Source organism: Oryza brachyantha, chromosome 11, assembly GCF_000231095.2.
Source record: "Oryza brachyantha chromosome 11, ObraRS2, whole genome shotgun sequence".
Taxonomy (NCBI): Eukaryota; Viridiplantae; Streptophyta; class Magnoliopsida; order Poales; family Poaceae; genus Oryza; species Oryza brachyantha.
The window spans coordinates 16,850,025-16,873,270 of NC_023173.2; the positions used below are offsets into that span (position 1 = coordinate 16,850,025).

Sequence of the window (23,246 nt, forward strand, 5' to 3'; positions counted from 1 at the left end):
GCTCAACGACGGCGGCGACGAAGACCGATGGCATCGATGCTTGAGCACGGGCCGGGAGGAAGAGAGGACGGGGAAGGAGGAGGAGGCCGAAGGGAGAGTGAGGGAGGGAGATGGGCCGGGAGGAGCTGGGCTGGCAGGCTGGCGGGGAGGGGAGGAAAGGAGGAGGAGATGGGCCGAGGGAGGTGATGCGGACTTTGAGCGCCGGTTGGGTCGCGAATCGGGAAGTTGCGAACAGAACGCGCCTTCGCTTGACTAACACGGGCACGAATCAGAGATTCGTACGACGAATCAGATCCGAAATATGAAACCGTGAACTGTTAGCAGGACAACGGCAGGAGTTAACGACCCGTTAAACTGAGATTTAACGACTCACTAAACCAGAAACTAAACGACTTTAACGTAAACCAATGTACGTGTACGAAATTAAACTCCACACTATAGATCAATCTCACGTTAGGTCAAAGATAGATTGATTCGCATGAGCAAAACGTATGCGAACCTGAGGTTTGGTGGAGAGATCAGTGATGGATGCGGTTGTTCCTCGCTATTCGGATAGGAAACCTAAACAATTAAACGGTAGATGAATTTAGATTGTTTCGCAAGAATAAAATATATGCAAACCTGAGATTTGGTGGAGAAAACCGACGAATGACTGCTGCGAATAGGGATGCAGCAGGGCTGATTGCGACTTGCTGCTAGGAGAGGGGCGGTAGGAGGTGGCTCGAGGAGCACAGGAGAGGGAGACAGGGAAAAGAGGCAAGGGTAGGGTGTAGGGGGGTATTTATAGGGGGAAGCTAGAGATAAATCTAGTTACCTATCTCCTATTAAAAAGGATAGGTACGGTTACAAAAGAGATAAGAATTGGAGTCTTAATTAATTGGAATTGATTTTTTAGATGGAGATAGAGATGGGGCTGGTTGTTTGGCCGTGGGGGAGGGAGTTGGGCTGACTCACGGCTTGGAGGAGAGGAGATCGCATAACAGGGAGAGGAAGAGGGGAGGTGCGACAGGGAGGGAGTTGGGCTGACTCACAGCTTGGAGGAGAGGAGATCGCACAACAGGGAGAGGAAGAGGGGAGGTGCGAGAGGGTAGGAGGAGTTCGGCCGGGGAGAAAAAAAAGGAAAAGAGAAAAAGAAAAGGGAAAAAGGGAGAAAGAAAGGGAAAAAAAGAAAAAGAAAAAGGAAGGAGGAAAAAAAATTGCCTCTAATTTTGCCAATTTTTATTAAGTTTATTAGAGCAAATTTTATTATCTGAAATTCAAATATAAATTCTGTTAATAATTTAAAATGCTTTCGGGACATTTTAGAACATTCCGAAAAGCTTTAAATTAAATTAAATTAATTTATACACTGCTTTTCTCCTGGACTTTAATTAACAAATTATTTTTAATATATTATTTAATTATTTTTAGTCTTGGGTAAAACTCAGGGCGTGACAATTTGTAGTCTTCATTGTCTATTTTAAGCATAGAGGATGGAATAGATGAGCTATTGGGGCTGAATTATTTAAAGACTCGTTCATTAAAGCAGACCAAATTGACGACAAATACATCCCTGATTAACCCAAAAAAAAAAAAAGGAAATCCGACTTGTCCGATCGATCGCACACATATATAAACGAAAGCACACAAATCCCATGGACGACTTGTTTTTGACGCTTAAAACTCAAACACTGAAATCAACTAGAGGAACCTGAAGCACGATGGCTTTGCCCTCTTATTCAATCGATCGCGACCACCCTTACGCCGTGCAGTGCAGGGATGGGTCGTCACTCGCTGTGTTTTTCAATGGCGTGCGGCGGCGCGTCATCGTCATGTGCAGGCAGCTCCGACGTCGAGCCGTCGCCATGCGGCTCCTGCTTCCCGGCGCCGGAGTAACATCGCCTCAGGTTGCTCGCATGGACGACGGCCTGCACAAACTTAGACGGATCACGGATGAACCCTAGAAGATAATCAATGCAGCAGTAGGAGAGTATAACTGGAGTACTAGGTACGTACCAGGTACATGTCATGGTGCATGGCACGGTTGATGGCGTCGAGCGACGCCTCGCAGAAGACGGCGGTGAGGTGGTGCGACTTGGCGTCCTCCGACGGCTGGAACATGAGCGGCGCGTCGCGCTTGAGGCTGGACCACAGCTCCAGCCGGCGGTCGATCCTGTCCATGTCCACGGCGCAGCCGCAGCCGCAGCCCGTCGCGTCGAGCTCGATGTCCACCCCGGGGCGGATGCCGCACGCGTCGAACACGGCGTCGGCGGCCATCTGCTGCATGTACTGCTGGCGGAACCAGCCGGCTACGGTGGCCGACGACGACGCGGCCATGGTGGTGGCCTGCTGCGTCTTGTGGCTCGCCAGCCACGAGTACAGGTACAGCACGCCGTCGTACTCCTCCTGCACCAGGCTCGCGTGCACCTCGTCGAAGTGATGTTTCGGAAGCTTCTCCTTGAGCCGCTCTGCTGCATCCTTCCCGGCGGGGGTCTCCTTGATGAAGCTTTCCCACTTCTCCCTGAGCTCCTTGGCCATCTGCTTCTGGTCCGGCTCCTCCTGCTGCTCGTGATTTTTCAGCACCTCCTCGACGATGCTGACCACCTTTATCCTCACAATCTCCACCATGACTGCTTCCGACCACGCCGACGCCGTAACGTGATGATCGCCGGCGGCCGGTTTTGTGGTGGCAGGGGCATGTCTCTCCACCTGTATCTTCGACTCGTTCATCTTCTCCACCTTCCTTCCGCCCGCTGGCGTGCTGTACTCACCGGACACCGTTAGCAGCGGCTGCGGCGCCGTCGTCGCCTGAACGTTCTCCAGCTTCGGCACATGGAGGTAGACGATGAATTTCTTCTCCTCCTGAGAGGAGAAAACGCCAAAGGTGACACTGCCCTTGGACTTGCCATTCGCGTTCTCGATCGTCCCCTCGTACGCTCCGGAGTCGATCTTCTTAATCAACACGCCGGAGTTGTCCGGGACGTGCAGGTCGACGCGCGCGTTGACGGCGACGGCGGAGGTGATCCCGCTGAGGAAGACGGCCAGCGCCTGCGTGACGTTGGAGAGGTCGTCGTTGACGGGGTGGTAGCTCCCTTTGGTCTGGCTGGCGATGTGGACCATCGACTTGGGGTTGCACCGGCTCTGGCACATGCCGAACGTGTGTGTCGGGTACCGCCGGACGCCGGCGAGGTTGCCGAGGACGCCATTGTCCTGGCCGTCGGAGAGCAGGAAGATGAAGCCCGGCCGGTACTGCCTGTCGCCGGCCGGACGGCCGTCCAGGAGCCCCGACGCATGCTTCAGGGCCGGCAGGAACCTGGTCTCGCCGCCGGCCCGGAGGCTGTCCACCTTCGCGGAGGCCTCCTCCCTGCCTTTCGTGGTCATCTCCCTCAGCGGCGTCGCGCCGACGACGTCGCGGTTGAACGGCACGACGGCGAGACGGTCGCCGGCGCCGAGCTTCTTGGTGACGATCTGCATGGCGGCCTTAACCAGGTGCAGCCGCGTCCAGCCATGCCGCGACGTCGCCTTGCTCATGCTGCCGCTCACGTCCAGCACCGCCACCAGGTCGATGGGGAACCGCTCCATCTTCGCCGGCGCCACCACGTGCACCAGAACCGGCCATTCCTTGCGCTCTTCGTTGCTCGGGATCGCCTTCTCCTTTGGCTCGCCGCGCAGCGTCACCTTCCCACTCTATATTTAATTATTTATATTCATATTCATACGTGAAATTATATTGCTTTTTGATACATTTTCATATGTAAAACATATATAATAGTGCTTTATTCCTTCTTTTAAATCAGAAAACGTGTGACATTTTGGAGAACAAAAGAAGAGCATTCCTACATGAATAATACTTTTTTTTGAGATTGAATAATGCTTTTTTTAGGACGGAACTTGCATAACCTTGACTATTAGTAAATCGAAATAAATTTAAGTCGTTTCGATGAAATTAAATTAACTTTGTCAAACAAAATGTCTTCTGGACGGAATATGAAGTTTAGACCATGGGCTGTGGCCCAAAAGGCCTGAATGTGAAAGCCCGTCACGTCAAGTTAGTGTAAGCCTTTTAGACACATTTGGAATCATGGCTGTAGATAAGCCTTTCATATGCTTGCAGATTGTGCTAACTACATCAGGAATTAGTCGTTTCAAAGTACCATCTTGATAACGTAAATATCCAATATTTGAATATGATAATTTGTACTACTACACTCCTATATTATTTCAGATAAATGTGCTATTTTAAAGTGCATTCAACGAGTAGTATACAATGGGCATGTAAATATACTTCCTCCATCCAAAAAACCAATTTCTGATCACAAATACAGACGTAACCATATTTGAGAATGTAACGATTCTGATAAACAGCCGGTGAGAGGCTACCTTATCAGCTTCAAAAGCTTTTGAGCTTCTTATTTTTAGCCCATTTTCTAGATTATACAATACGGATTCTCAAAAGCTATTGTTTGGAAGAGTTTCTGACTTTAGAAGATTATGTGAGAAACTACTACCGAAAGGCCTTCCAAACAAAGCCTATAGTAACACCTACTTACTAACAAACATGCTACTGTATAAAAACACCTACTTACTAACAAAATCACTCTCCTGAAATATTATTATAGGATAAGAGAATATCACCTGTGGCGGCGCCATGTATATAGTAGGAGTTACCAACAAGTTCGCAATAGCTATGCGCAGGAATTGTAGGATGGATGAGATGCTCATAGCTTATATGACACATCGCCTTATATAGACTTGGAATTGAACCTCCATGGATCAAGAGGCTCGTGATTCCGTGAAATACCTAATAATATGACCCCATAGGAACTGAATTATTGGTAATTTATTAATTCTGTTTCTGTCTACCGAGCTACGTACGTACCAGCGGCATTAGCTAAGCTACATACATAAATAAGTTTATGGGTTTTTTTTACCATCCTTAAAAAATACCTTAAGGTACTAAGAATTTTACTATAAATTTTTGGTATCTCAAGATACAATGTACCTCAAGGTACCACACCTTTTACACTAAGAAGTATGGTACCTTGAGATATTTTTTCAAAAATAATAAAAAAGTTCCGTAAATAAAGACATACTTTGGGTACGTCTTACGGAGTAGTGTAGAGCGTTCCCACTTCCGAATACATTAAAACGTTTGTATTTGTATATACTGCCGATCATTATTGGATTGTTATTTCTTGGAAAACTATTATTTCTGTCAGAAAGAAGAGATACAAGATGTGTTTGTTTATACTACATATGTTCAAAATATAAATATTTTTGTTATAAATCAGGACATAGCGCGTTTATTCAAGTTCGTGCATGCCGCCGGAAGATCAATAACAATCCAACTCATGTTTACTCTCTCCGTGCAAAAATAAAAGTATTTCTAAGCATCTATAAGTATTTCTACACTGATTTTCATAATTTCAAGCATTCCAATAAATCAGAGCCAACAGAGGCTTAGAAATGCAATATAATTAATTCAAAATTCAAAAAATGATCATTGGATTGACTAAAAATCGTTTGACATCTCCCTATATTTCATAATGGAGGTAGTAATTTTGGTAAAAAGAGGATGAAGAGTTCAATTGCTGTTGCAACTTTTCGGAGCTGATGCTCTCACGAACTATATGCTCTGGCTTGTCCAACTGAACTTAATAAACCCTTCGCCCATTGACTCGGGTCCTTTGCAGTAATAGTTGAATCCACTGATTGCAAAGTGTTCTGAGGCCCCGTTCGGTAGGAGCGAGGGGTGGGTTAGTTATCCGGCGCGGAAAACATAATAATAGAATAGTACATGATTAATTAATTATTAATTATTAAAAAATATAAAATAGATTAATATAATTTTTTAAAACAACTTTCCTATAAAATTTTTTTACAAAAATCGTTTAGCAATTCGAGAAGCATGCGCGCGAAAAAAGAGGGGGATGAGATAACTTATGGGGTGCTGCCGAACACGGCCTGAGAAGGTTCCAAGAGGTACCACTGTTTTCTATATAAAATTTGGTACCTCCTAGTATCTAAGTTACCGAGAGGTACCAAGAGGTACCAAATTTTGAGCAATTTTACGGTCCAATAAAAAGTACCTCGAGGTACCGGTATCTCGTGGTACCAAATCGTTTTTGATCGTTGGATCTAATAGCGCACATCCTACTCAGCTAGACCCAATGGTGAGAAATGATTTGGTATCTTGAGGTACCGGTATCTCAAGGTACTTTTTGTTGGACCGAAACAAATCTCCCAAATTTTACATAGAAAACAGTGGAGCAATTTTACAGTCCTTAAGAAGGTACCATGAGGTACCAAATTTTTAGTGTAAAATTTTGGTACCTCTCGGTATCTAGGTACTAGGAGATACCAAATTTTACACTAAAATTTTGGTACCTCATGGTAATTTCTCAAGTACTGTAAAATTACTCAAAACAGTGTATCTTCTAATACCTCATCAAGGATGGTAAATTTGTTGTACTTAAAATGACTCGACCATACTTTTTATAATAAACTAGTGTGAACCGTTCTAAATATGTAAGGTGATATATTTCTATTGAACTACTATATAATTAAGCTAATAATATTTTTGGAAATGGTGCATTACATGGCAGTGTGGTCTCAGTCTATTCAAAAGTGCCATCCAGAGACCAAAATAAAAATTAAAAAAATTCCGTACATAAACAATACAAGGTAAGATACGAGATATACTTCGATCCAGCTACTTTCATACCTGTACCTACCTTGGATACCCAATAAGAGATTTGGAGATGGAAAAAAGAGCACAAAATTTTGGTGTTATTCTCTGCGATGTTCTTTGACATGCGTATATATATGATTAAGAGCTTAATTAATTAATACGTGTTGCTAATGTTATCCTCCTTATAATTGAAATGGGTTTTTAAAGAAGCACTTGAAGAGATAAAAATCGAAAAGGTTTTGTCCTTGGATGAAAGACCAACCCTCGTGAACTGAACTCAGTCGGTCACCTCTCGTCAATGTTAACATATATACCTATCTGGTTATCCATTATCCATGCAGGACGAAATTAAAGAAGAGCCAGCTAGGTTTGTATACATGTGACCAAGACTGTCTATTTTATGAGTGGACGTGGGATACAAAAACCATGGTTTGAAGTTCCTTGTTTCCAACCGGTGTGATGCATTGTCGATATGTGCATGGAAAATTAATGTACGATTGAAAATAAGAGCACATATGATAGAAGCTGCAGGTCAGGCCGAAAAACAATTGGTACCAAGAATGTTAAAGATTACAAGGAGGAATTAGGAAATAGCTAAACCACAGCTGTTGCTTATTGGAAGAATATGCATTATAATATTGAGAAACTCTTCGGTGTATTTTACTGGTAGTATTATACTATCAGTAGGAAAAGGATATTTTTGTACTTTGTTAATTGCTTAATTAGCAGTATTTTAAAATTTTATTTTTTTTCAATAAAGATCACAACAAAAATGACGATATTACCCCTTTAAATTTCTACTACACGTAATATTATTGGTAGTATAATTTAATCACAGTCGTCCGATGAAAATAGATCAACAGTATAGATAAAATTCCACTACAAATAATATACACCAGAGTCGGCCACTATAATATTATATATACAACAAGTCTACTTTTCTAGTCGAAGGTATGTCTTCGTGTCCATGTGAAAGATTTTGTCATTGGAAGGAAGTTAGGTGAAGCATCGATTGGTTGCAAAGACTATCCTCATCAGCTCGCACCACATATATTATTAGCATGGTTCATATTCTACGTACTCTGGTTTAGACACGATTGAGAGATGAAAATTCAGGTGAGACTAGTAGAAGAGTTCACTGGTCTGGCCATAAGAACACCACACTACCACAGAACCTAACAAATTTGACAGGTCATCTGTGACGGAACCTAGCAGCTCGTCACACCTACACTCATCTGTGACGGGCCAAAATAAAGCCCGTTATAGATGACTCTATTCGGTTTGGCCCGTCACCGATGACATATTATCTGTGTTGGGCTAAAATTTACGTCCGATACGACTTATCCATGAAGGGCCAAAATCAGCGCCCATCACCGATGACACTCATCCTGAAGGGCCAAAATAAGGGCCCGTCACGGATGAGTCATTTCCGTGACGGGCCATAGTTATGGCCCGTCAAAGATGAAATAAGTCATCCGTGAAGGGCCAAAATTAATTATGGCCCATCAAAGATGACATGAAAAACTTCCGTGAAAATATTCCCTCCTCACAACTTCAAAACTTTTATCTTTCCTCCTCCTCTGTCTTTGTCCTTCCTGATATTTTTCCCTTCTCCTCACTCTTTCTATTCCTCTCTCACTCTTTCTCTCCTCTCTGTCACGCCCAGAAATTCCTCACACGAATTTCTAAACTTAATTGTGTATTAAATCCCTGTCCAGGACCAGCCAGGGTACACAAAAAGACAATGTTGATTACATAACCATCGTTCTTAGAAACAACTGAAAATTACACTTATTCTAGCGGAAATGCAGCGGAAAGAAAAACAAAGGGGTAGACTAGCTCCAGCGGGTACGGCTCCAGTCCACAGGCAACACTTCGACGGCGGAACAGCTCACTCCTGAGAGGCACCTCCATCGGACTCTGCTTCTAGCTCTGGGTTGGGAAAGTTAAGCAAGGCTGAGTACAAACCACCGTACTCAACAAGCAACACGGACAAGGGGAGAATAAATGATGCATAGGGATTAACAAGTACAGGCTAGGGTTAGTTGCAGTAAAGCAGCAGTTTAAATAAATAACAGAGATTAAAAGAATAAAGGTAATTTAAATACGGTGAAGCATAAATAAGTACACAGTTGTAAAGTACCACAACACTGTCCAACGTTACACCACGTTGCAACAGGCCCAATCACTACTCAACGTTACACCACGTTGCAGTAGTCCCGAGTGATAACCAAATTACTCAAGTTATTAGGGTTCACTAATCACAGTGAAGCTGGGAGTTCGCCCGTAACCGTGGGCACGGCTATTCGAATAGTTTATACTCTGATCAGAGGTGTACTACTGTACCCACAAGACACGACTCCACTACACTTGAACGTGCGCCGACATACCACCACGGCATACCGGAAAGGAGACCGTGATAGGACCCGTTACACAACCCTCCCTATTTAATCGTACCACACTTCAGGTTTCACCCCCTCCTTTACACCAAGTCGGGCAGTCCCCTCTTGTGCCTCGGTAGATCCGGAAGCAGGAGAAGCTTTCGTTACACCACGATTGCCCGTCCGTACTCCATCACGCCTACCCTTGCCTGGGTACGTCAAATAGTTTGAAGTCATGCTCCAAATCCCACCTTACCCATTTCGGCATGTGGTTAGCACTTAACGACTTCCAGGGTTTCCCGTGAACCGGTCCTTAATCGCCATGGGTGCGACTCTCAAAACCATGCACCCATAGCCCACCATTATCAATATTTTAGTTGACATTAACCCGAACCGGGTAGTGAATCAATATCTCAGCTATTCAGAACTAAGCATAATTATATGTGATCCCATGAGCTATTTGTTCTAAGCATGGCTAAGCATTAACCTAGGCCTATCTCTAGTCAAGTTACCCCTGGTCCAGCAATGAATGAAGTTGGATAAACAACGGCATAATAATCAGGTTTACCCGAAAATAGCATAAAATAAGTACTTTAATTAAAACAATGCACATTTGAAATAAAAAGCAGGGAATTTGCAATAATGGGTTCAATATGTTCAAGGATGAGTGTCACTTGCCTTGCTCTGGCCCTTGGGGAACTTCGGCGACGATCTCGAAGTAAACCGGCTCTTCGGCGGGGTCCGAATCTAAGCGACAAAGCACAAAAATAAATAAAACAGGCACAAACTCTACTGAAACAGCAAAAGAAACTATTTTTAATGCATTCTTGATAATTTTATGAATTTAATGAAATTTGAATGGACCTAAACGGAGACTAGATGAATTACTTATGAATTTTAGAAGTTTTCTGGGTTTTTTTAACTAAACAGAAAAGTCCTAAATCAATTATTGCGCAATTAATGGGGCTGCTGACGTCAGCGAGGAGAGAGGGTACTGACGGCTGACAGGTGGGGACCACCTGTCGGTGAGAGAAGGGGAGGATGAGAGACTGACACGCGGGCCCGGGGAGGAGAGAGAGGAGGCGGGCGCGGGAGAAGGACTGACGAGTGGGGCCCACTCGTCAGCGAGAGGGGAACAGAGCGCACGGTCGGGCGGACGGCGGCGACCGGCGGGAGCGGCGGGCGACGCGGCGGCGGCGGCGCACGGTGGCGGCGGCGCGACGGCGACGGCGCGACGGCGACGACCGGCGAGCGGCGACGGCGCGACGACGACGACGGCGGGACGGCGGGAGCACGGGCGCAACCGGCAAAACAGCGGCGACGGCCGACACGGCGACGACCGACGACGCGGCACGCGCGGGCGCAAGCGACGGCGGCCAGACGTCGGCGACGCGGAGGCGACGACGACCACGGTGGCCGACGGGAGCGGCGGGCTTCGGCCTCGTCCGGCGACGGCACGCGACTCGGCGGCGGCGGCCGGAAAGGGGGAGAAAGAGGGGAGGAGGGTGGCGGGTGCTCACCGGCGGCGGCGAGGGCGCGGGCGGGTCGGCGAGACTGAGGCGGAGGTGGCGACGCGGGTGGGAGCGGGAGATCGGCAACGGCGGCGGAGATCGACGGGTGGCAGCGACGGGCGAGACACGGCGGCGACCGGGCGGCGAGGGAACGCGCAGCACCGAGGAGGCTTCCCGGCGACGGCGAGGGCGGCAGCAGGTCGGCGACAGCTGGACGGAGGTGATGACGCGGCTAGGCGGCGACGACCGGTGACTGGTGGCGAGATTGCGCGGCGGCGGCGAACGGCGGCAGCGCGGCGGCGACTCGAGCGACGGCGCGGCGGCGGAGGGGATTTATAGGGTGGCGGCGACCGGCTAGGGCGGGCGGAGGTTGGAGACCGAGTCGGCGACGGCACGGTCTCGGCGGCGGCGGCGGTTGCGGCGCGGCGGCGGACTCGGACGCGGCGCGGCGCGGGCGCGGGCGCGGGCGGCCGAAACGGTCACTGATAGGTGGGCCCCACCTGTCAGTGGCGCGCGAGAGAGGAGGGAGGCGGCGCGGACTCGCGGCGCGGGCGCGCGGCGAGCTGGGCCGATGCCGCGGCCCAGGCGGGGTGCGCGCGGCGGGCGGAGGGAGCGACCGGCTCGGCTGGGCCGGCCGAGGAGGAGGATGGGCCGGCTCGGCTGGGCCGGCCCGGGAAGGAAAAGAAAAAGAAAAAGAAAAAGGAAAAAGAGAGAGGGAGGAAAATTGGACTTCGGCCCAATTTGAGAAGGAAGGGAAAAAGAAAGGAAAAAGGAGGGAAAAAGGAAAACCCCACTTTTGCCGAGTTTTAAATTAATTTGTTTGGCCAAATTTTATACTTCTGCAATTTGAATTTAAATCCTGTTAGTCGATTTGCGAGCCTCGATTTAAGTGAATTAATTCCTTTTAGAGGGATTTTTTTTCCTGAGTTAATTAAGCCAATTGTTATTTACGGATTTCTTTTACGATTTAGGCTTAGGACGAAACTCTGGGTGTGACAAACCTACCCCCCTTAAACGGAATCTCGACCCCGAGATTCGGAGGCACTGGCGAAGAGGTGCGGATGGGCGGCCTCGAGCTCATCTTCTCTTTCCCATGTTGCTTCTTCTTCTGAGTGGTGACTCCACTGAACTCTGCAGAATCTGATCACACGGTTCCGAGTCTTCCTTTCACTGGTTTCTAGAATCCGTGCTGGCTTCTCCACATAAGTTAGATCTTCCTGCAGATCGATGTGCTCGGAGTCGGTCTGTTCCTCAGGCACACGGAGACACTTCTTGAGTTGCGACACATGGAACACGTCATGGATTCCGGCCATGTTAACGGGGAGTTCCAACTGATACGCAACTTCTCCCCTGCGTTCCACTATCCGGTATGGTCCCACGAAACGTGGTGCCAATTTTCCTTTGGTCTGAAACCGGTGTACTCCTCGCAAAGGTGTGACGCGGAGGTACACATAGTCTCCTGCTTCGAAAGCTAAGTCCCTTCGACGATTATCTGCATAACTCTTCTGTCTGGTTTGGGCCGTTTTCAACCTTTCCCGGATTGTTCTGACCTTTTCTTCCGCTTGGCTTAAAACTTCAGTCCCAAAAACTTGACGTTCTCCTGTTTGATCCCAGAAGAGGGGTGTACGACACTTTCGCCCATACAATGCTTCAAAAGGTGCCATCTGCAGACTGGCTTGATAACTGTTGTTGTATGAGAACTCTGCATACGGTAGATTCTTATCCCAAGTTCCACCAAAGTCGAGAGCGCAAGCTCTGAGCATATCTTCAAGAATCTGATTTACCCTCTCTGTCTGACCATCTGTCTAGGGATGATAAGCCGTACTGAAGTTCAGTCGGGTTCCCAATTCTTCCTGTAGCTTCTGCCAAAACTTTGAAGTAAACTGACTCCCACGGTCAGAAACGATCTTCTTCGGTACTCCATGTAAACACATGATCCTAGCCAAGTAAATCTCGGCTAATCTTTTCCCTGAGTAGGTAGTGTGAACTGGTATGAAATGAGCGACCTTTGTCAATCGATCAACAATTACCCAAATCGAGTCATGACCAGCAGCAGTCTTTGGTAAACCAGTGATGAAATCCATCCCGATTTCTTCCCATTTCCACTCTGGAATCTGGAGAGGTTGCAATAGTCCTGCTGGCCTTTGGTGTTCTGCTTTGACTCGTTGACAAACATCGCACAAGGCGACGTATTCTGCAATCTCTCTCTTCATACTAACCCACCAAAACTTTTCTTTGAGGTCCTGATACATCTTAGTACTCCCAGGGTGAATAGAGTACTGGGTTTGATGAGCTTCTTGGAGTATCAACTCCTTCAACTCCTTGTTATCTGGTACGCACAACCTGTTTCCCATCCAGATTGTTCCATGTTAATCTTCTGAAAAGTCTCGAGCCTTACCAACTCGCATATTTTTCTTTAATTCGGCTATTTCCGGGTCATTTGCTTGGGATTGGCGTACTTGATCCACCAAAGTGGGCTGCGCTTCTAGGGCTGCCACAAAACCTTCTTCGACTAAACTCAAATTTAGTCGTTCAAACTCCTGTTGCAACTGCTCACAAACTTCTGTTGACATCGTAGCGTTGCAGTAATTCTTCCGGCTCAAGGCATCTGCAACTACATTCGCTTTGCCTGGATGGTAGTGGATACTTAGATCATAATCCTTGATCAATTCCAACCATCTTCGCTGACGGAGATTCAAATCCGGTTGTGTAAAGATATACTTTAAACTCTTATGATCCGTATACACTTCACACTTGTTACCGATCAAGTAGTGTCGCCAAATCTTTAGGGCATGCACTACAGCTGCTAATTCCAAGTCGTGAGTCGGGTAGTTACCCTCATGTGGTCTCAACCGACGAGAGGCATAAGCAACCACCTTTCCTTCTTGCATTAGCACACATCCCAGTCCTGATCTAGATGCGTCACAGTAAACCTGGAAGTCCTTCGTTTGATCCGGCAAAACCAACACGGGTGCCGAAACCAACCTTTGCTTGAGCTCTTCAAAACTCCTATCGCACTCACTTGACCACCTGAACTTCTCTTCCTTTTTCAACAACTGTGCCATTGGCTTGGCTATCTTTGAGAAATTCTCAATGAACCGGCGGTAATAGCCCGCAAGTCCTAAGAAACTCCTGATTTGGGAAACCGTCTTAGGCGGGGTCCACTTGATCACTGACTCCACATTGCTGGGGTCTACTGCTACACCTTGGGCATTGATCACATGGCCAAGGAACTTCACTTCATGCAGCCAAAAATCACACTTGCTGAACTTGGCATACAACTGGTGTTCTCTTAGCTTCTCTAGCACAATCCGCAAATGTTGCTCGTGCTCTTCTTCTGACTTGGAGTAGATAAGAATGTCGTCGATGAAGACAACCACAAACTTATCCAGGTATTCCATGAACACCTTATTCATGAGATTCATGAAGAATGCCGGGGCATTAGTAAGTCCAAACGACATTACCGTACACTCATACAAGCCATAGCGAGTAGTGAATGCCGTCTTAGGGATATCTTCTTCCCGAATTCTCAACTGGTGATACCCTGATCTCAAATCGATCTTGGAGAAAACTCTGGCTCCTTTCAACTGATCAAATAGGTCATCAATCCTTGGCAGAGGATACTTATTCTTGATAGTGACATCGTTCAAAGCACGATAGTCCACACACATTCTCTTAGTTTTGTCCTTCTTCTCAACAAAAATAACCGGGGCACCCCAAGGCGAGGTACTCGGTCGGATATAACCTTTCTGAAGCTGTTCATCCACTTGCTTCTTCACTTCTGCCATCTCATTGGCGGCCATCCTATAGGGTCTCTTATAGATCGGAGCGGTTCCGGGTACCAAGTCGATACGGAACTCGATCTCTCTTTCTGGCGGCATCGTTGTGAGATCATCTGGAAACACCTCCGGGTACTCACAAACCACTGGTATGTCTTCCAACTTCTTTGGGTCTTTGTCTTTTTCCGAGGGCTGTTCTTCGGCTTCCATCTGATTCAAACAAGTCCTGGTTGACACTGACTCCAGCGACTGATAAGTCACCACTTTACCTTCTTCACTGGTCAAGGTGACTGTACGCTTGGCACAATCAATCACTCCTTGGTGCTTGGTAAGCCAGTCTATTCCCAAAATGACATCTAGGTCTTTAGATTCGAGAAGGATGAGATTGGCTAGAAAGGGTGTCCCTTGGATTTCTATGGGCACAACAGGGCTATAAAGGTCCGAGAACATACTATGCCCTGGAGTGTTAACCCGCATCGGGTCTCTTAACTTTTCTCTTTTTAACCCAAGCATTCCCACAAACTTCTTTGAAATAAACGAGTGTGTAGCACCAGAATCAAAAAGTACTGTAGCAGGTACGGAGTTGACAGGAAACGTACCCAGTATTACTTCTGGCGCAGCCTGTGCTTCTTCGGCGGTGACGTGATTCACGCGAGCTTGCACGAACCTTTGTCCACTGCGCTTCGGCTTCGGGCACTTGTCAGCAAAGTGACCGGGGTCGCCACAGTTGTAGCACACCCCAGGCTTTGCACCTGCATCCTTCCTGGCTGGAGGAGGTTGAGCTGTCGGTGGAAGAGCATTCTGTTGCCGGGGAGCTGGTGCAGGAAGAGCGCGTTGAGGTGGAGCACGCTGGGACGAAGCACTGGAGAAGTTGTTGGGATTGTAAGAACGATGTTGGCGGACAATGAAGGTTGATTGCCCGTGCTGCTGATTCTGAGGATAGGAGCCGGTGTGGAATCGGGGCTTCTGAGGAGGCGGCTGGTTAGACCTGAACTGCGAGGCCTTCCTCTTTCTATCCATCTGGAGGTGCTGGTCCTCTTGGCGGATGGCCTTGTCTACTAGTTTCTCAAAATCGGCATAGTCGCCCGAAAGCAACTGCTTCTTCAGTTCATCATCCAAGCCTCCGAGGAACTTTTCTTGCCTTTCGGCGTCGGTGCGGACATCCTCGAGAGCGTATCGCGCTAGGCGATTGAACTCATGAAGGTACTCAGTCACTGTCTTGGTACCTTGCTGCAGAGCGCGGAACTCACGCTTCTTCTGGCTGACTATCCCGTCAGGGATATGGGCCTTGCGGAAGTTAAGACAGAACTCCGCCCAAGTCACTTCTGTGGTAGCAGTGCGGGTAGCCAGGAAATTATCCCACCAAGCAGAGGCGGGACCCATCAGTTGATGTGCGGCGAAGGAAACCTTCTCTTGGTCAGTGCACTGCAATAAGTTGAGCTTCTTCTCGATAGCATGGAGCCAATCACTTGCCTCCATGGGGTTGGTGGTGCTTGAGAAAGTTGGGGGACGGACGCGGAGAAACTCCGGCAACTTGGACTGCACAGGGGGTGGTCCCTGCTGTTGCTAGTTGTTCTGACTTTGATTTAGAAGCTGCTGTAGCAGTTGTTGGTGCTGCTGCTGTTGCTGTTGCATCTGCTGCATCATCCAAGAGAGCATCTGCGTCTGGTTAGCAAGAACCTGGGCAAGCGACGGGTTCTCTGGTGGGGGCGGCGGGGGTGGTCCTCCGGTGCTGGACTGGTCGGTGTCGCGGTTGCCATGGCGGGTGTTCACCATCTGCGGGGCGGGAGGAACAGAAAGAGAAAGAAGAAAAAGAAACGACTAAGCAAACAGGGGCTTTATTTAATTAATGAACTGTAATTGTCTTGCTTAAGAAACACACTTAAAACCACACAACTCCTGGCGGTACAACCATAACCCCACTACTGCTATGGTTCACCACTAGCCCCAAGCGAAGCAAACCTAACACACCAAAACTAGCACACAACGACTAAAACGAAGCTAAGGGCGGCGTCTAGGGCACGAAAGGAGAGCGACGATCGACGACCGGAGACGGATCTTCTTCCTCGTCTTCAGAGCGGCTTCTTGAGTTGCTGGAGAGGCCCTCTTCATCTTCACCAGAAGCGGACTCACTGCTGCTAGTGACCGTGACGACCCTGTTGCGGTTCCTTGCTGCGTTGAACGGGGAGACACCTTCCTCGGGCACTGGGGTCGGAGAGGTTGGCACCATCTGCATCAGGGGTCCTGGTTCATCCGGGGCACCGGGGTAAGACTGAACTCTTGGCGGCCCACGGGTTCGCTTCCTTGCCGTAGTGCGACACCTTGCACCTCCGGGCTCTGGGAGTCCTTTGAGCCTGGCGTTCTCCTTCTTCAAACGGTCGACCTCATCTTGCAGACGAACGATCTGAGTGAGCTTGGCGTCGTTCAGAGCCTTGGATGCTTCGTGGAGGTCGTGGTGCATCTGGTCGAGGCCCTGCAGCACCGTGCACATCCTACCGAAGGTAGGGTCTTGCTCACTTCGGGCAGACCGAAACCTACTGACCATGGAATTGGGTCCACGACCAGGGTGATACCGGTAAGCCGAATGTCAGAACGTCAGGTCATGCCTGGCCCTGAGCGTTGTCATCAGACTGTAGGCAGCTTCCTGGCAGGCATGCTCATGCGAACCTCCAGCTCCTTCTGCTTCCAAGTTAGGGAGGAAACCGGGGATTCCATGTAGCTCCAATCTTACTCGGTGGGGAAACTCGCCTTCCAGAGGATGGATCGTGGTGTACTCCGGCTCATAGGGGTACCCTGCGGTGAATGAGACTCTTGCCAATTCTGCCACGAATCCAGTCATTCCGTTTCCACGATGGTACAAGGGGTGGTCAGCCATCTAAAGAGCACAAGGATTTGGAATCAATGGATGCAAAATTTTATTTCAAGATAAATAAATCATAAAAGAAAGAAAGTAAATAAAGTTTTACCCGTAAATCGATTTACTCACGCTTTTCAACAAAAGGGGTTTCGTCTTTTTAAAACACTCACGCTTTTGAAAAAACACCAACCCATTTTCAAACACTCCCACTTTCGCAAACTATGCACAAACATGAAAAGCAGAGGGCTCTTAGGGTTTCCATTGGGCTGATCCTACGGTCAAAGGAGGCTCTGATACCAACTTGTCACGCCCAGAAATTCCTCACACGAATTTCTAAACTTAATTGTGTATTAAATCCCTGTCCAGGACCAGCCAGGGTACACAAAAAGACAATGTTGATTACATAACCATCGTTCTTAGAAACAACTGAAAATTACACTTATTCTAGCGGAAATGCAGCGGAAAGAAAAACAAAGGGGTAGACTAGCTCCAGCGGGTACGGCTCCAGTCCACAGGCAACACTTCGACGGCGGAACAGCTCACTCCTGAGAGGCACCTCCATCGGACTCTGCTTCTAGCTCTGGGTTGGGAAAGTTAAGCAAGGCTGAGTACAAACCACCGTACTCAACAAGCAACACGGACAAGGGGAGAATAAATGATGCATAGGGATTAACAAGTACAGGCTAGGGTTAGTTGCAGTAAAGCAGCAGTTTAAATAAATAACAGAGATTAAAAGAATAAAGGTAATTTAAATACGGTGAAGCATAAATAAGTACACAGTTGTAAAGTACCACAACACTGTCCAACGTTACACCACGTTGCAACAGGCCCAATCACTACTCAACGTTACACCACGTTGCAGTAGTCCCGAGTGATAACCAAATTACTCAAGTTATTAGGGTTCACTAATCACAGTGAAGCTGGGAGTTCGCCCGTAACCGTGGGCACGGCTATTCGAATAGTTTATACTCTGATCAGAGGTGTACTACTGTACCCACAAGACACGACTCCACTACACTTGAACGTGCGCCGACATACCACCACGGCATACCGGAAAGGAGACCGTGATAGGACCCGTTACACAACCCTCCCTATTTAATCGTACCACACTTCAGGTTTCACCCCCTCCTTTACACCAAGTCGGGCAGTCCCCTCTTGTGCCTCGGTAGATCCGGAAGCAGGAGAAGCTTTCGTTACACCACGATTGCCCGTCCGTACTCCATCACGCCTACCCTTGCCTGGGTACGTCAAATAGTTTGAAGTCATGCTCCAAATCCCACCTTACCCATTTCGGCATGTGGTTAGCACTTAACGACTTCCAGGGTTTCCCGTGAACCGGTCCTTAATCGCCATGGGTGCGACTCTCAAAACCATGCACCCATAGCCCACCATTATCAATATTTTAGTTGACATTAACCCGAACCGGGTAGTGAATCAATATCTCAGCTATTCAGAACTAAGCATAATTATATGTGATCCCATGAGCTATTTGTTCTAAGCATGGCTAAGCATTAACCTAGGCCTATCTCTAGTCAAGTTACCCCTGGTCCAGCAATGAATGAAGTTGGATAAACAACGGCATAATAATCAGGTTTACCCGAAAATAGCATAAAATAAGTACTTTAATTAAAACAATGCACATTTGAAATAAAAAGCAGGGAATTTGCAATAATGGGTTCAATATGTTCAAGGATGAGTGTCACTTGCCTTGCTCTGGCCCTTGGGGAACTTCGGCGACGATCTCGAAGTAAACCGGCTCTTCGGCGGGGTCCGAATCTAAGCGACAAAGCACAAAAATAAATAAAACAGGCACAAACTCTACTGAAACAGCAAAAGAAACTATTTTTAATGCATTCTTGATAATTTTATGAATTTAATGAAATTTGAATGGACCTAAACGGAGACTAGATGAATTACTTATGAATTTTAGAAGTTTTCTGGGTTTTTTTAACTAAACAGAAAAGTCCTAAATCAATTATTGCGCAATTAATGGGGCTGCTGACGTCAGCGAGGAGAGAGGGTACTGACGGCTGACAGGTGGGGACCACCTGTCGGTGAGAGAAGGGGAGGATGAGAGACTGACACGCGGGCCCGGGGAGGAGAGAGAGGAGGCGGGCGCGGGAGAAGGACTGACGAGTGGGGCCCACTCGTCAGCGAGAGGGGAACAGAGCGCACGGTCGGGCGGACGGCGGCGACCGGCGGGAGCGGCGGGCGACGCGGCGGCGGCGGCGCACGGTGGCGGCGGCGCGACGGCGACGGCGCGACGGCGACGACCGGCGAGCGGCGACGGCGCGACGACGACGACGGCGGGACGGCGGGAGCACGGGCGCAACCGGCAAAACAGCGGCGACGGCCGACACGGCGACGACCGACGACGCGGCACGCGCGGGCGCAAGCGACGGCGGCCAGACGTCGGCGACGCGGAGGCGACGACGACCACGGTGGCCGACGGGAGCGGCGGGCTTCGGCCTCGTCCGGCGACGGCACGCGACTCGGCGGCGGCGGCCGGAAAGGGGGAGAAAGAGGGGAGGAGGGTGGCGGGTGCTCACCGGCGGCGGCGAGGGCGCGGGCGGGTCGGCGAGACTGAGGCGGAGGTGGCGACGCGGGTGGGAGCGGGAGATCGACAACGGCGGCGGAGATCGACGGGTGGCAGCGACGGGCGAGACACGGCGGCGACCGGGCGGCGAGGGAACGCGCAGCACCGAGGAGGCTTCCCGGCGACGGCGAGGGCGGCAGCAGGTCGGCGACAGCTGGACGGAGGTGATGACGCGGCTAGGCGGCGACGACCGGTGACTGGTGGCGAGATTGCGCGGCGGCGGCGAACGGCGGCAGCGCGGCGGCGACTCGAGCGACGGCGCGGCGGCGGAGGGGATTTATAGGGTGGCGGCGACCGGCTAGGGCGGGCGGAGGTTGGAGACCGAGTCGGCGACGGCACGGTCTCGGCGGCGGCGGATGCGGCGGCGGCGGTTGCGGCGCGGCGGTGGACTCGGACGCGGCGCGGCGCGGGCGCGGGCGGCCGAAACGGTCACTGATAGGTGGGCCCCACCTGTCAGTGGCGCGCGAGAGAGGAGGGAGGCGGCGCGGACTCGCGGCGCGAGCGTGCGGCGAGCTGGGCCGATGCCGCGGCCCAGGCGGGGTGCGCGCGGCGGGCGGAGGGAGCGGCCGGCTCGGCTGGGCCGGCCGAGGAGGAGGATGGGCCGGCTCGGCTGGGCCGGCCCGGGAAGGAAAAGAAAAAGAAAAAGAAAAATGAAAAAGACAGAGGGAGGAAAATTGGACTTCGGCCCAATTTGAGAAGGAAGGGAAAAAGAAAGGAAAAAGGAGGGAAAAAGGAAAACCCCACTTTTGCCGAGTTTTAAATTAATTTGTTTGGCCAAATTTTATACTTCTGCAATTTGAATTTAAATCCTGTTAGTCGATTTGCGAGCCTCGATTTAAGTGAATTAATTCCTTTTAGAGGGATTTTTTTTCCTGAGTTAATTAAGCCAGTTGTTATTTACGGATTTCTTTTACGATTTAGGCTTAGGACGAAACTCCGGGTGTGACACTCTCCATCTCTTTCTCTTCCTCTCTCGGCACCAAGCTCGAGTGGGCGGCGTGCGCGTGGCGGCCGGCACGTCGCCCATCGCTCGGGCTGCCCCCTCCGTGGTGGCGCCGACCCCGACGATGGGTGGCAACGACAATGAGTGGGGGACGACGACGACACGAGTGGTGGCGGCGGCCTTGACCCCGACGACAACGACGAGTGGGTGGCGACGCGAGCCTCGTCTTGCCCGGATCCGTAGGCGGGAGTGGGCGGTGGGAGCGAGGGCAGCGCAGCGGATCTAGCTCGGGCGCGGCGACAACGACCTTATCGATGACGGCGGTGGGCGATGTAGTTTTAGCACGCTACTAATTTACTTGGCTGTAGTTTTTACTTTAGTGCACTACTGATCTGAAAAATTTCTACATGGTGTAGTTTTTATTTTAGTGTTGAAAATAAAATAATGTATGGATGGATATATTTGTGTGCGTATATATATATTGCTTCATTCATTTTTTGAGGGCATCGCTACCAACATCGTGAGGCCAGAAAATAAATCAAATTATTTTTTTGTGTGTATTTCACTATCCGTGAAAGGCCGTAATAAGTGCCCGTCACAGATGAGTCATCCGTGATAGGCCGTATCTCATGGCCTGTCACAGTGACTCATCCGTGACGGGCCTAATTTTAGCCCGTCAAAGATGAGTCATCCGTGACGGGCTATGAGCATCTCGGTGACGGGCTTTACTTTTGGTCCATTAAAGATGATGCCCATCGGTGACGGACTTTGGCCCGTCAATAATAGGTTTTTCTCATTAGTGACCACTCATCACTGATCAGACCATTGTCCATCACAAATATAGGTTTAGGCCCGTCACAGATAACTGATTCTATAGTAGTGCCATTTGGAACAGAACATCATTTAAACTTGTCAATTAATGGAAAATACTTGCATACAGGCTCAAATTTGGGCACGCAGCTAGGTTCCACCCATATTACACATAAAGGATAAAAATGAAACGAGTGATGAGCCTTACTCCCATTCTTCATTTTGCGCCACGAGGTACTAGTACTGTGAGGTACTAAAATCATCAGTTGTGTTATCCACCTCACGATTAAGTTGGTACTAAAATCCCGACGGTTGGTGATGATAGATCGAACGGTCATGATTGCATGGTACCTCGAGGTACCAACTTGGTCATGGGGTGGTTAGCACAATTCACGGTAGTAGTATCTCGCGGTATAAAAGAAACAAGGTAGTATAGATATATTTGATTTATTAGTTGTACTACTAATAGAAAAAATATTCTATTACCAGTAGTTAAGGTGATAGTATAGATATATCTGATTTATTAGTTCTACTACTAATAAAAAATATTTTATTACCAGTAATTAAGGTGATAGTATAGATATATCTGATTTATGAGAAACACTACGGTACTTACTACCGGTAGTATTATAATATTAGTACAATAGATATAGATCATTAGTTTATAAGGGCATATCAGTACTCTACTGACTTAATTTAATTAGAGGTAATGCTGGTATTTTGGATTTTATCAATTCTTTGTAAGAGGTTTAAATCCATTTAGCAGATCATATTGCTGGCTAGTGCATATAGTGCTGGGTTGGGCAAGAACAACCCCAACCCCGACGGGGGCCCATGGAGGAAGGCAACTTGGCAATGATGGCAAGGTTCTCGGCCGGTGAGGTCACATCATCGTTGTCTGCAAAAGAGAGGCGGCGGGCGGGCACATGTTGGTGGCCAGCGTGATGGGGCGAGGTGATGTCGCTGCCCTAGGCTGCGACGCGATAGGCATGGAGTAGCTGAGCAGACAACAACGCTGGCGGGTGGTGACGACAGAGAGGACGAGAGGAGGTGTGAAGCGGGCGCACGAGCGACGACGGAGATGGTGGCAACAGTCGGCGTAGGTGAGAACATAGATGGGGCGCGAGCGTGGGACGGTGGAGGAGATTAGAGAGGGTGGCGGCAACTAGGTGTTTGGAAGGAGAGACTGAGAGAGGTGAGAGGAAAGGATGATGACGACTGGCTGGGTGGGTGGTGGAGAGGAGAAAGAGATGAGAGACGGGGAGAAAATAAGATTAGGGTTTATATATGGTATAACTAATTGGGCCTATTGGGTTAAATTTACATGGATATTACATTTTGGACCATGCTAGGATCATCATGGGGATTTTTTTTCCATCCCTAGAGCCTTGGGGGTGGGGCCACGATATATCCTCATCCCTGTCGAGGATACTACCATCCCTAAGCACATACTTGATGACACACTATTTTATTGGGGAAATGTACGATTTTTCCATATTTTTAGACTATTTATGCCTCTCTATGTTTGTACTCCCGTCAATGGAGATACTAGTACAAATAGATATCTGAAGCCCTGATAAAAATATAGATTAATGTCAAATTTAATCCTACTACTATTAGAGAGCACCGTGGTAGGACTCCTGATTCATTAGATTAGAAAAAAGAAACGGTACAGATATATCTGTAAAACACTTAATAC

The 23,246-nt window shown here is 48.7% G+C and overlaps 1 protein-coding gene across 1 annotated transcript; it reads right to left on the minus strand.

The window, feature by feature from the left end:
* Nucleotides 1-1,766: 1,766 nt before the first annotated feature.
* Nucleotides 1,767-4,867, minus strand: LOC102720002. Its single transcript, XM_015842259.2, has 3 exons — nucleotides 4,859-4,867; nucleotides 1,996-3,666; nucleotides 1,767-1,907 (listed from the first exon to the last, which is right to left on the minus strand). The coding sequence occupies exons 1-3, from the start codon at nucleotides 4,865-4,867 to the stop codon at nucleotides 1,767-1,769; spliced, it is 1,821 nt and encodes a 606-aa protein (XP_015697745.2).
* Between the last annotated feature and the right edge of the window lie 18,379 nt (nucleotides 4,868-23,246).